At 40.8% G+C, this 14,170-nt stretch overlaps 1 protein-coding gene across 15 annotated transcripts in view; it reads right to left on the reverse strand.

Moving 5' to 3' along the window:
- THOC2 (THO complex 2) overlaps nt 1-11,656 on the reverse strand; it is a 113,821-nt gene extending 102,165 nt beyond the window's left edge. For 14 of the 15 annotated variants that reach the window (XM_045472126.1, XM_045472122.1, XM_045472136.1 and 11 more), the window contains exon 1: nt 11,502-11,628. In XM_045472126.1, the coding sequence (XP_045328082.1) occupies nt 11,502-11,572 (71 nt within the window). In that variant the 5' untranslated portion in view covers nt 11,573-11,628. Of the gene's footprint in view, nt 1-11,501 lie in introns of all 15 variants that reach the window. The other variant, XM_045472121.1, reaches the window with a different exon arrangement.
- Nucleotides 11,657-14,170: the final 2,514 nt, after the last annotated feature.

Genomic DNA, 14,170 nt, shown 5'->3' on the forward strand with positions numbered 1-14,170 from the left:
AAACTATGAACTTTGGGTGATTGTGATGTGTTGATATAGATGCATCAATTGTAACAAAGGTACCACTCCGGTGGAGAATGTTGAAAATAAGGCAGATAGCTATGCATGTGGGGACAAGGGGTAAATGGGAAATTTCTGTACCTTCCTCTCATTTTTTCTGTAAATCTAAAATTGCTGCAAAAAAAATTAATTCTTAAAAAAAAATAAAACATAAGGTGCCTGGGTGGTTCAGTCGGTTGAGCGTCCGACTTCGGCTCAGGTCATGATCTCACAGTTCACGGGTTCGAGCCCCACATCAGGCTCCGTGCTGACCGCCTGCTCAGAGCCTGGAACCTGCTTCGGATTCTGTGTCTCCTTCTCTCTCTGCCCCTCTCCCGCTCACGCTTTGTCTGTTTCTCAAAAATAAATAAATGTAAAAAATAAAATAAGTATTAGGGAGGATGTAGAAAAACTAGAACCCTTGTGCGTTGTTGCTGGGAATGTAAAATGGTACAGCCACTATGAGAAATAGTATGGAAGTTCCTCAAAAAATTAAAAATAGAATTATAATCCAGCCACCCCACTTCTGGGTATTTATTCACAAGAACTGAAATCAGGATTTCAAAAAGGTATTTCTGAGGGCACCTGGCTGGCTCATGGGGTAGAGTGTGCAACTCTTGATCTTAGAGTCCTGAGTTCAAGCCCCAAGTTGAGCGTGGAGCCTACTTAAAAAAAAAAAAAAAAAAAAAAAAAAAAGAGGTATTGCACTCCCATGTTCACTGCAGCATTATTCACAATAGCCAAAAAGTAGAAATAACCTACGTGTACATCAACAGATGAACATATAAAGAAAATGTGGCATATGCATACAAATGAATATTATTCAGCTGTAAGAAGGAATTCCTGTCATATATTGCAACATACATGAGCCTTAAGGACAGTATGCAAAGTGAAATAAGTCAGTCACAGAAGCATAAATATTGCACAATTCCACTTATATGAGATGTATCTAAGGGAATCAAACTCACAGAAGCAAAAAATATAATTTCAGTGTTTGCCAAGGACTACAGGGAAAGACAAATGGGGAGTTGCTATTCAATGGGTATAAAACTTCAGTTACACAAGACGAAAAAGATCCAGAGATATGTTGTACAACATTGTGCTTATCCTTAACAATACGGTACTGTTACTTAAAAATGTGTTAAGGCTATTCTTGTTATGTGTTTTTATCTACAATAAAAAAATGTGCTTGATGAAGCAGTAAAACATATTAATGAAATCCTGAGCCTAAGAGCAAGTCTTTTTTTAAGAACATGTATTTTAATATTCTATGTGAAAAATGGAAAGTACACACAGAGCATTTCTGACACACACCAAAATACTACGGTTGCCTCCAGGAAAATCACTTAAGCAATTATTTAAATTGTGAGCTGATTTCTCATAGAACGCCATCTTTACTTGAAAGAACAACTCAAACCATGGTTATTCAGACTTGGGTCTTTGGCAGGCATTTTCTCAAAAATAAACCAACTGAGCCAGTCACTTCAAGGAAAACAACTGAGAGAATTTGTTGTTGCCAATGATAAAATGTAAGGTTTCAAATAAAAATTTGAATTCTGAAAACTTAGAGCTGCCACCACAGACTTGACTAGTTCCCAATTCATAAATCTTTCCTGATTATCTCAGTGATGATACTAAAGAACATGTTTTCTTATTTAATACAATGTATTGTGTTAGTATTTGGAAGGGCTGCATCATTCAGTGAACCAGTATTTTCCAATTGATCAATGCATGATGCTGCAAAATAATGCATGGGTAAAAGATTCCAAGTAAAAGAGAGACAAATGCACTTTAATTTAACAAAGTACAAAAAGTCCACTGATGCAGTTTTAGATTTGGCATTACAACAAATCATTAAGAAACTACCACTTGACAAATTTTGACATGATATCAAAGAAGAATATTTACAATTACCTGAAAGACTATTAAAATTCTCCTCCTTCTGCCAACTACTTATCTGTGTGAGGCTGGATTTCCTTCATACATATCATCCACAACAATATAATGCAAACCTTACTTTACAGCACACATAAAAATCAACTCCAGTTAGGTAAGGCTTAAAAATGAAAAGCAAAAGGGGCACCTGGGTGGCTCAGTCAGTTAAGCATCTGACTTCAGCTCAGGTTATGATCTCACAGTTCTTGGGTTCAAGCCCCTCGTCAGGCTGTGACAGCTCAAAGCTTGGAGCCTGCTTTAGATTCTGTGTCTCCCTCTCTCTCTTCCCCTCCCCTGCTCTCTCTCTCTCAAAACTAAATAAAAAACTTTTAAAAATGAAAAGCAAAATAGTAGGTTTCTAGAAAATCATAGGATAAGTTCATTTGCCTTGGAATGAGGAAAGAGTGCTTAAACACAAAAAACTACTTAATCATAAAGCAAATGATCAATAAATTTGACATTAAAATAAGTAACTTCTGTTCATAAAAAAGTACCATTTTAAGAATGGAAATACAAGCCAGAGTAACAAAAGATATCTGCCACACATACAGTATAACCCACAAAGGGCACAAATACATACTATATAAACTCTTACAAATCAATGAAAGAAATACAAACAACCCAATAGAAAAATGGGGGGGGGGGCGGAATATAGAGAGGCCTTTCACAAGAAATCAAAAATCCAAATGGCCAATATATAAAAAGATGCCCATGAAAATACAAGCACCAATAAACTACATACACATACATATCATATTGACAAAAAATTTTAAGTCTGACAATATTAAATGTTAGCCAGGATGTGAAGCAATGTGAACTCTCATACACCTGCTGTTGGGAGTATATTTTGAAACAGATTCACAGTTTATAGCAGAGCTGCAGTTTGTCACAATCTAGAACCCAGTGATTCTACACTTCAGTATACATCCCACAAAAATACATGCTTGTGTACACCAAGATACCTATATAACAATGTTTCCATTGGCACTGTTGGTAATAGCTGAAAATTCAAAACAGCAAAACTGTTTATCAGTGCACAAGAGAAACTGTGGTAGAGTTATGCAATCTTGTAACTATGAAAATCAAAGAATAACAAATACAAAAACATGAATGCATACTAAAGGCATAAGGTTGAGCAAAAGCAGCCAGATACAAGAAAACACACCCTCTATGATTCCATTTATAAGTAATTCAAGGCACAGGGGCACCTGAATGGCTCAGTTGCCATTCTTCAACGTTTATTTATTTTTGGGACAGAGAGAGACGGAGCATGAACGGGGGAGGGGCAGAGAGAGGGAGACACAGAATCAGAAACAGGCTCCAGGCTCTGAGCCATCAGCCCAGAGCCCGACGCGGGGCTCGAACTCCCGGACCGCGAGATCGTGACCTGGCTGAAGTCGGACGCTTAACCGACTGCGCCACCCAGGCGCCCCGGCTCAGTTGCCATTCTTGATCTCACCAACTCTCGATCTCACCTCAGGTCATGATCTCACAGTTCATGAGTTCCAGCCCTGCACTGGGCTCTGTGCTGATGGCGTGTGTGGAGCCTGCTTGGGATTGTGTCTCTCCTCTCTGCCCCTCCCCTGACTGTGTGTGCGCTCTCTCTCACTCTCTCTTTCAAAATTTAATAAACTTTAAAAATTTTTCAAGAACAAACTTAAGCTCACTGGGTAGTAAAACTGTAAATAAGGGGCGCCTGGGTGGCTCAGTCAGTTAAGCGTCCGACTTTGGCTCAGGTCAAGATCTCGTGGTTCAGGAGTTCAAGCCTCACATTCTGTGCTGACAACTCAAGAGCCTGGAGCCTGCTTCGAATTCTGTGTCTCCATCTCTCCCTGACCCTCTCCCACTTGTACTCTCTCTCTCTCTCTCAAAAATAAACATTAAAAAAAAAAAAAACTAAAGACAAGGAAGAGAAAATCATAAATGTCAGGAAAATGGTTACCATGGAAAGGTAAAAAGTGTGCAATCTGGAAGGGCAGTTATGTTGTCTTGACCTAGGTGAGAGTTACATGGGTGTGCATCTTACACTGATTCTTTAAGCTCTACATTTAAGTTTTATGCACTTTTCAATATTTTTTTAATTGCACAATTTAGAAAAAGAAATCTTACTACAAGTTGCACAAGGCTCTAACAAAAAAGAAAACCCACGAATGCACATGTTTTTTACTTTTAGGTCCAGCAATACTTTTGCCATAATCAATAAAACAAATAATTTTTAAGACTTAGAAAATATGCCTATATATCACACCTAAAGTGAAATATGTCACATCACAATCACCCACAGAGTGGGTGATCATCTACTTTGCAGATTATCTATGCTGGTGCAGCTCACCATTCTGTGTCTTTTTATTATTTCAATACTCCATCATCGTGATGAGCAGAGTAAAGTAGTTTGAAGTCAATAAACTTTTCCTAACAACAATTCAGTTGTAGGTCACAAAACCATCTTCAAAATCAAAGAATAAAAAGGCCTTGCCAATGGAGGATAATTATGAGATGAAATCTGCATAGTTTGAAAATCTCATTTAGTTATTAGTTTTTAACCAACTCCTATTTTAAAAAAATGAAAACAAAGAAAAATTTGCAGAGAGCACATTATAAATGGTAAAATAAACTCATTTAAGTTTTACCGCAAGTACTTTCAACTACTTCCCTGGAAAACTAAACAGGCCTTCCAATGTGTTGAGAACAGTGGTTAAGCTTTTAACTTCTCAAAATGTTAAACCTACCACAAGCTTATCTGAAATATAAAGCAAAATCAATCTTCCTTCCAATACGCAACACAGAAATATCTGCTTCAGACAAGCATTGAGAAATGTAACCTAAAAATGTCTACCATGTAGCTTTTATGTTAAGAATAAATATATAAGAAAGTGTATCAAGATCGCTTCAATACTAGGGCAGCTGGGTGGCTCAGTCGGTTGCATGTTCACCTCTTGATTTTGGTTCAGGTCACCATCCCCCAGCGCATGAGATCAAGCCCTGCATTGAGCTGTGTGTGTCAGGCTCTGTGCTAACAGTGTAGAGCCTGCTTGGGATTCTCTCTCCCTCTCTTCTCTCTCTCTGCCCCTCCCTCTCTTTCTCTCTCCCCCCCCCCTCAAAATAAACATGTAAAAACAAACCAGATCACTTCAATATTTGCTATAAAGTATTAAAACAGTTCCTTGTGATTCTAACTGTCCCCAAAGGTTCAATTCCCTTTAGAAAGTAGTAGTAGGAAACTGGCTTTTGACAGAAGAATGTAATGGAACCAAGTAACTCCTCTTTCCCTTTGTACCCAGGCTACTAAAAAGCAAGATCGAATATTCCTTTTTTCTTAATTTTTTTAATGTTTATCATATTTGAGAGAGACAGAGCATGAGCAGGGGAGGGGCAGAGAGAGAGAGAGAGAGGGTGACCCAGAATCTGAAGCAAGGTCCAGGCTCTGAGATGTTGGCACAGAGCCCGATGCAGACTCCAACTCATGAGCCCTGAGATCATAACCTGAGCCGAAGTTGGATGCTTAACCGACTGAGTCACCCAGGTGCCCCCAAATATTCCTTCTTATGGTGAATGTATTTGCTTATTCACATTTTCAATAGCTTCATTTTCCATTTGTTTTACTAAGCTTAATGCATATATCTTTCACAATAATCCTTCCAGTGGGAAGGGGGGAATGTCAGTGTTCCCACTTCATCCCACTTAATCCAATGGTACAGCCAATGTTAGACAATTTTAAGAAATACCGTAATTGAAATATAATTCCATCTTGCCAGTCACAAGGCCACATATTCATTAGGATTCAGGTGACAATGTCATCGTGAAGTATTAACTGGCATCTCAAAGATTTACCCAAATTGTGTAAGGAATCACTAATGGTTTATTAGGGTAAGGCAATTCATTTGCATAAGATACTTTTATTTCCCTAGTATAAAACAGTTCTTCCTTAGTTGTAGGAGGAAACTAAACCAGTTGCTAAGAATGTTCCCCCAATCAGAAGATTTGTCCATATTCTTCTCCCTAAGTAATTCACGAATAGAAGATCATCAAGTACATATCCTGAAAGACACAATTCTGTTTCTAAATGCTGCATGTCTTACCACACCTGTTAATCAGTTTTTATATTATAAATTGTAAGGGGAGAACTCCCTAAATTATAAAGGGAGAAAAAAACAAAACTACCTCTAACAGTTACCCACTTAATGTGCATTTTTTTTAATATTTATTTTTGAGGGGCGCCTGGGTGGCGCAGTCGGTTAAGCGTCCGACTTCAGCCAGGTCACGATCTCGCGGTCCGTGAGTTCGAGCCCCGCGTCGGGCTCTGGGCTGATGGCTCAGAGCCTGGAGCCGGTTTCCGATTCTGTGTCTCCCTCTCTCTCTGCCCCTCCCCCATTCATGCTCTGTCTCTCTCTGTCCCAAAAATAAATAAACGTTGAAAATATTTATTTTTGAGAGAGACAGAGTGCAAAGTGAGAAGGGGCAAAGAGAAAGGAGACACAGAATCTGAAGGAGGCTCCAGGCTCTGAGCTGTCAGCACAGATCCTGACGCGGGACTCAAACCCACCAACCATGAGATCGTGACCTGAGCCGAAGCCAGACGCGTAGCCAACTGAGCCACCCAGGTGCCTCTAATGTGGCTTTAAAAATAATCAAATATTAGGGACCCCTGGGTGGCTCAGCCGGTTAAACATCCAATTTCGGCTCAGGTCATGACCTGATGGTTCCTGGGTTCGAGCCCTACCGCATCAGGCCGTGTGCTGACATTTCAGAGCCTGGAGCCTGCTTCAGATGCTGTCTGTCTGTCTGTCTGTCTGTCTGTCTGTCTGTCTGTTGCTCTCTCTCTCTGCCCCTCCCCCACTCACACTGTCTCTCTCAAAAATAAACATTAAAAAATAATAATCAAATATTCTTCCTCAGTCCAAATGATTATTTGATTTCCCTAAAAACCTCCAAATACTTGAGTTCACCAGTTTTTTCCACTTTTAAAACAACTTGGTACTATTGTGGAGATGCTGTCTCAGGTCCTTGAGAACAAAGACAGAATCTACTTTCTGTCAAAGAAACTTAAACTGAATGTCTTAGGTTCTTCCAAGGACTCAAGTATTTTGTGAATACTTGAGTATTTAGCTTTCCACCTCACTTGATCCCGCTTTTCAATAAAAAAGGAAAGAGCACAAGCCTGAGCTACTTGAGATGTTATGGTCAACATCTCAAAGGTGGCTTCACACTGATGTTGATCTGTGCTTCAATTAATTCTTAAAAGCAAAACAACAAAAAAGGCTCAATTTGGTGAAGCAAAGTACTACCTCTACTACCATTACCAGAATAGAAATATAACCCACAAAAATGAATACTGGGCATGCAGTTTTATCTTGAATCATGCATTTATGAAAATGAAAATATTCACTTATGAGGAGGAAAGGGAACAGGAAATGTTTAAAAAAGAACAAAGGTTCCTGCACACAAGTACATTAAATAGCACTCTCTCTACCTTAATATTTAAGCGCTGGAGAATAATTTTTCTAACAAAGAAAGCAATAGCCTAGAAAAATCTCCTGATGTTTGCTACAACATTTTTTTGAAAAATGCATTTCTCTTACCAGGAAAATGGACCAAGACTTATTCTTAACTTGTGAATACAGATCAAAATGAGAAAATAAACGCCAATGAAAACTAAAATACGAAGAAAGGGTTTCAGATAAAACTTCAGCTGAATTTAGAGCATCTTTTGAAGAAAAAAAAAAGACCCAACTACCAAGACAAATCTCTTAGAATGATTATTTGCCATAACCGCCCCCCCCACACACACACCCCTCCAAAAAATTCAGGTCAGACATTTAATGAACATCCACATGCACTCAGAGAAGTTCTGGGAAGGTATAAAATCATTTAGTAGCAGAAGAATAAGAATGGCAATCACAACACCTGGCAATTAAATTTTAAAAGTTTATTATAATTACCAATGATTAATAAGGTAATATCTAACAAAAATTCTAATATATAAATTTTTAAAAAGAAAAATAATGAAGATCTTCAAACAAACAGATAATATTCAACAAATAAAAATATTTCTAAACTAGACCAAGTATGGACATAAGGCTAACATCTTCAGATTAAGACCCTGGAACATAAATCCTCCAGTAAGGTTGCTTGTGACACAAAAGAATGCTGAGTTCACTGTGTTAATGATTTCTACTAAAACCAGAATTCACCACTGGATCTACCAGTACATCCAAGTTTGTTAGCATAATCACGCAAGTCCTATGCTAACATAAAGTTGTCAAGAAACTAATTTCAAAATTAAAGTGATTAAACGTGTATCTTTCACGTGTGGCAGAATTCAAAAGTTTACATTTAGATGTGAAACTTGTAAGAATAGCTCTAAGTGTTACTAAGAAAGACAACAATTATGTTTTGGTAGTCCTAAGAGTTCTATAATTTATCATCAAAAACATCAGTATCTCTCGAAACAATAGGTTAGCTAGGTGTGTGATGGACCATTCAGACAAGCAAAATAGTTTTTCTTTCCCATGATTACCTAACAAAGCTTATTCTTCAAAGCCAACACTCTCCATCTTAATACAGTGGCTTTCCATGAGGCACAATTAAGAAACTGCCCTCTCTGCAAGTTACTAAATGCCCCATACTCTCATGTATTGCTTTAGCACTATGTTCCTGAAGTTGACTACAACTCCCAAAATACATTGGTAGGAAGTGAGAGACAAGAAATGAACCACCTCATGAAATACACGATGCATTTTTCTTAAAAAGGTAGTTTTCAGTCAAGTTAAAGCTCATCTGCTAATTTGCCTCATAAAAAAACTAAAAACCCACCCAAGACATTATCTTAAATATTGGTCATATTCTAAAGGCCAAATCTCTAAAAGGATTCACTAATAATTTGTTGGCACACTACCTTCATTTTTAACAGTACCAGTTGCTGGTTTATATTTAAGAGGCTCTGTTTTCAGACAAAGGAAAGGATTTGGGGTAATATATTTACAACACCATTCATTCTAATAAGATGAAAATGCTAGGTACAAACACTCCAAAGTCAGACTGTACACAACAAAGTTTTCAAAGAAGGGAAAGAGGTCAGATAAATGAAGCCCAAGTACTGGATGGTGATGTATTTGCCTACTTAAAACATTTCATTTTGCCACACAACTAACAACTTTACACTCTTCATACAACAGAATACAATTATAAAACTGACTATACTGATTTGAATTTACTATACTTCAAACTACACTCCTCAAAGCACGGAATAACTACATACAAATAAGCCCTAACAACAGTTTTGAAAAAGCTCTTCAGGAACAATACAGGGAGCATGGATCATGCAAATATACATAAAGTGAAAACAAAATGTCATTTTGACAAGGTATTTCAATCTCCTACATCACTGTTTTTCTCCAACCACTGCCAGTAAGAAGCCAAGCAGAATTTCACCTTCTATCCCTAATACCACTCATTCTAAGGTGAAATAAAACTGTCAAAAACAGCTGGAAGGAGGAAGCTGAGCAATCTATAAAGATGACAGACTCTAAATAACTAAACAAAATAGTGAACTGATTTATCAGTTTGGGGAGATTATCCTAATCTAATACAGATGAAAATAATGGTTTGGTTAGGTAAATTCCCATCCTGCCTTCCCTACACACAAGGGACTTAATAGCTATTTGTTAAACAGCACGTACAAGAATCTGGAACATGTTCCTAACAGTTACAAATGAATGTTTATCAAATAGACTTTTCACTTTATAAACCAATAAGCACTCTAAGCAAACGCCAGGAAGGTGAGGGGGAAAGGGGGAAAGGGGGAGAGGGGTAGGGAGGCCGGCACGGGGCGGGGGCTGGCGCGGGAGGGTTGAACCAAAATAAATATGAAACATAGTTCCCTCTTCAAGGGTCTCTCAATTCGTTAGAGTACAAGAGTACACAGGAGAAAGTCAAAGACCAATTAACTGCTAACCTGAGTGGTACAGACTTTAAGAGCAAGAGCTGTCCAGAGAAGTTTAAATATCTAAAGATTGGAATAATATTACTTTTAATAGCTATCACTTGAGCACTTACTATAAGCCAAGTGCTTTAGAGGCATTATTTAGTCTTCACAACAATCCTTTGAGTAGAGTACTTATTAATCCCAATTTACTCAAGGGGAAACGGTCAAAGTGGTTAAGGAACTTACCCAAGGTCACTCAGCTAGTTAAGTGGCTAAGACCGCCGCTTACCCAGGAAATACAATTCTAGAGCTCACACTGCTAAGACTTCATAAAGCACTGCGAGTGCGCGCCGAGCAGGGGGTGAGGTGGGGAGGCCATACAGGCTGGCAATATTACACGCTCAAGATCGGGGAACGCGTTCCCCGATTTCGTTCGAAGTAACGAAGTTCCAAAGATTCGTTATCTTATGCACGAGCAACACGAGCAACCGTAAACTAACTAACGGGGGGAGGGGGGGGAGGGAGGGGAGGGGAAGACCGCAAAAATGGCCAAAGAGAGTTAATCTCATACAATGTTGAGCTTTAGCTAATAACGCGATTCAGAGAAAGAAATTAGAAATAAGTTACTTGTTTTTGAATCTGGGGTTTATTTTGCTGCTTAAACGATTTCTTTTTTTTTTTTTTTTTTTTTTTTCCGAGAGAGCGCAAACTGAAATTTTGGGCGAGGAAACCGCGGGTATGGCAAATTACTGTTTTCTGTATTACCGGGGGGGGAAAAAAAAAAACAAGTTTTATGACTAAAGGAAACGCGTTATTCCAGGTACTCGAGAACCTTGGAGAGTTGCCAAAATTAGTTGCAGTCCCAGGACAAAATGGGGCTTAGGAAACATTTAATGACGAAAGTTGAATCAGACCCGAAATAGCTCTAAAGTGAAAAGACGGAGCAAAGAAATGCCGGTAGGTCTTCGGGGAAAGCGGTAATCCCAGCTACACTTCTCCCACGGCCAGCCGCGCCGCGCGAGGCCGGGACGATCCGAAAGACCGCTCCCCAGGAGGACGAGAGGTGCCAAGCGGGGCTCTTCGCGACGCCCCGGGCATCGCGGCGGCGGGCGGAGAGGAGGGGAAGGAGTCGGGACGGTTCGCCCTCCTCGGACTTCGGGAGGCGCCGGGCTCCAAACTGCGGAGTCGAACGGGTGCAGAGTGAAGAAATGGGACAGAGAGACAAAAAGTCCGAACCCCCCCGGCGCGGCCCCGTAAAAAAGAAAGGAGCCAAGTGAGCTCAAGCGAAGAGGGGGACAAAAAGAGACGGAGCTGGAGCGCGGGGACCCGCAGGGGCGAAACGGGAGTTCTGGTAAGAGACTAAAGGAGGACAGACTACAGCGGGCAACGGGGATTTCGGGGAGGCCAGGGAAGGTAGGAGGTCGGCGGCGGTGACCAGCACCTCTCCTCCCCGAGTTCGAAACTCCTAGCCAACCCTCCACACCCGCCGCACGGATGGGGGAGGGGGCACATCTTCCCCCCCCAACCTCTCCCCACTTGGGAGAGCACGACTGACGCCCGGGCCCGGCCCGGCCGTGCGCCCGCCTCCAGCCCGGACACTCACAATTCGCCTCTCCCTGATTTCTCCCAGTTCTTTATCCACTCTACGGGAACCACCACAGTTGCGGCCGCCATCTTCCCCTCACTAGTAGCAGAGGCCCGGATGTGTAGCACGCGAGCGAGGGGTCAAAGGGGAGCACCGCCCACGGGGAATGCCGGGAGCTGCGAGTTCGGTTTTCGATTTCCCGCCCCACTTTCCTCCCCACCCGCGGAAACCCGAGGCCCTGCCTCCAACCGGGTGGCTGAGACCCGTGGGTCCCTTTGCAGAGTGACTACGCCGACCGCGCCCCCTACAACCCTTGCCCTGTTGCCCTGGCATCCCTTTAGAACAGGAAAAAGTGCCATCCTCGGGCCGACTCAGCTTCTCTTCTTCCGTGATACCTACTCCAGGCCACTAATTCAAGCAGGTATTTTTCAAGCACCTAATATGTGCTAGGCACTGGGGGTAGAGAAGCAATAAGCCACTGTGCCTACCCTCAGCGAGCTCACAGTCTGTGGGAAAGACGAGCATAAGCAGATCAGCTACAATACACCCTACCAACTGCTGAGAAAAAAGAAATTAATCAGAGAAGAAGCAGCCATTTACTATGTGCTAGGCATTATGCTAATACAAAGAAGACAAGCTAGCGAGGAAGAGAGAAATTGACCCTTGGAAACCCTTGCTGACACCCTCTGTAATCGGCTTCTGTCACTCTAACCTTACACAAGACTAGGGGGCGCAAGTACCATAAGAAACAACTTGTTTACATTACACCGTCTCAAAAGTATCTCCCGACTAAATACTATTTCAAAGGCGAAATAAAAACTTTACTGTGGGAAAACATGGCGGACTCCGTCCTAACTATGACGAAAATCAGCACGCCCAGAAATGGGCATCATGTGCCTCCTGATAAGGTGCTAAGAAAAACACTAACCAATTTTGTAGCGTTCATCACGCCAAAATTCGCATACCCTGAATTTAGTCATGAGGGAGCATCAAACAAACCCATCTTGAGGGACAGTCTACAAAATCACTGGCTTGCTTGCACTCTTCAAAATCGTCAAAGTCACTAAAGACAAAGAGACATATTGAGAAACTCCTCCGTATTAATAGAAACAACAGACAGGACAACTGATCCCCAGCCAGAAAAAGAACATTTTTGTTTTGCTAAAAAGGGCATTATTGGGACAATTGACAAAATTTGAATATCTATAGACTAAGTAATAATATTATATCAATGTAAATTGCATGATTTTAATACTTGTACTATGCTTAACGTGGAAGTCCTTGTTTAAGAAAATACTCCGTGGAGTATTTAGAGATAATGGGGCATTACCTTGCAACTTACGCTAAGATGTTTCAGAAGAAAACTGTAGGATGATTAAGCAAATGTAAAATGTTAACATTTTAGGAGTCTGTGTGAAGGACAGGCAGGGATTGTTCCATTTGTGCAACTTTTCAAAATAAAAAGGTTGTAATGATACGTGTTTGGCAGAAATTTTAGAAAATATAGACAACCAAAGGAAGAAATCCTACCACACATATATTAAGGTACGAACTTTAAACTAGTATCTTCTAAATTTGGCAAGTTTCGCCAAATAGACCATGTTTATTTGTGTTGAAAGGCTGTTCAGGGGATAGGCTGTATTCAGAAGTTCTGGGAAAATACTACGTTGTTCATGATTGTTTTTCATCAGCTATATCTAGTCTCCTAATGTCCTGTCTGATTTCGAAATCCTAAAGCCACTCATTAGAAAACATACACCGTTCTGTTTCAAGGACATCTGTTCATAAAAACCCTTTGCCCTTTCAAGGAGGTTCAGAGATATGAGTGCCCGTTGATCTTTTCATTTTTCATTATTATGGAATATTTTTAAAGTGCACAGAAAGGCATAGTGAATCTTTGTTGTACCGTCATCCTCCCTTAAAAAAATGTAAAATCATTATTACAGGATGGCTTCGGTGATACAAGGCACACTATCCTGCTGCTTATGTATACTTCACTCTATAATCTATAGCAGTGGGCACTATCCACATGTGAGTCCAGGTAACTCTTTGCACAGGATAGGGAGGATCCTGTGCATTGTAGATTATTTAGCAACATCCTCCCCGGCCTCGACCTGCTAGATGTCAGTAGAACCTCCCTCCCTCCCCCCCCCACCCCCACTCCCCACACACCAGTTGTTAAAACAATATCTCCAGACATTGCAAAATGTCTCCTGCGGTACAAAATAACCCCCTGTTGAGAGCCACTGACAACATTCTGCTGTATCGTGGTTTACCTTGCCACTTTATCGCAGTGATTTCTCCTTCCAAACGCTGAACTGTGTGCAGTATGTGTACCATTCAGTATGCCACAAATATGATATGACCTGACTGCAGTGATGCCCTTTGGAGCCTTGATTTTCCCTTCTCCCAGAGTCTGCAGAACTAATTTTCCATGTTATGATGACTCCTTTAGGGATTCCTCAGAGCTAGTTGGCTGTTTGTGCCATAAGATTGCAAAGCTATCATATCTTTTGCATCTTTGTTGTTGGCTTGCCTGTTCTTTGCTATCAGTATCTGGTATTGTCTCAGCAGCTGAGAGTACTGTTCACTGGGGATGCCACCGGCTCCTGGGTACCAATGGACTAGGCAGGGACCGAGGTCTGTGGTGAGGGCTAGGGATTAGGTAGTTTCAATGTTGACAGTCT

Source organism: Leopardus geoffroyi, chromosome X (genome assembly GCF_018350155.1).
Source record: "Leopardus geoffroyi isolate Oge1 chromosome X, O.geoffroyi_Oge1_pat1.0, whole genome shotgun sequence".
Taxonomy (NCBI): domain Eukaryota; kingdom Metazoa; phylum Chordata; class Mammalia; order Carnivora; family Felidae; genus Leopardus; species Leopardus geoffroyi.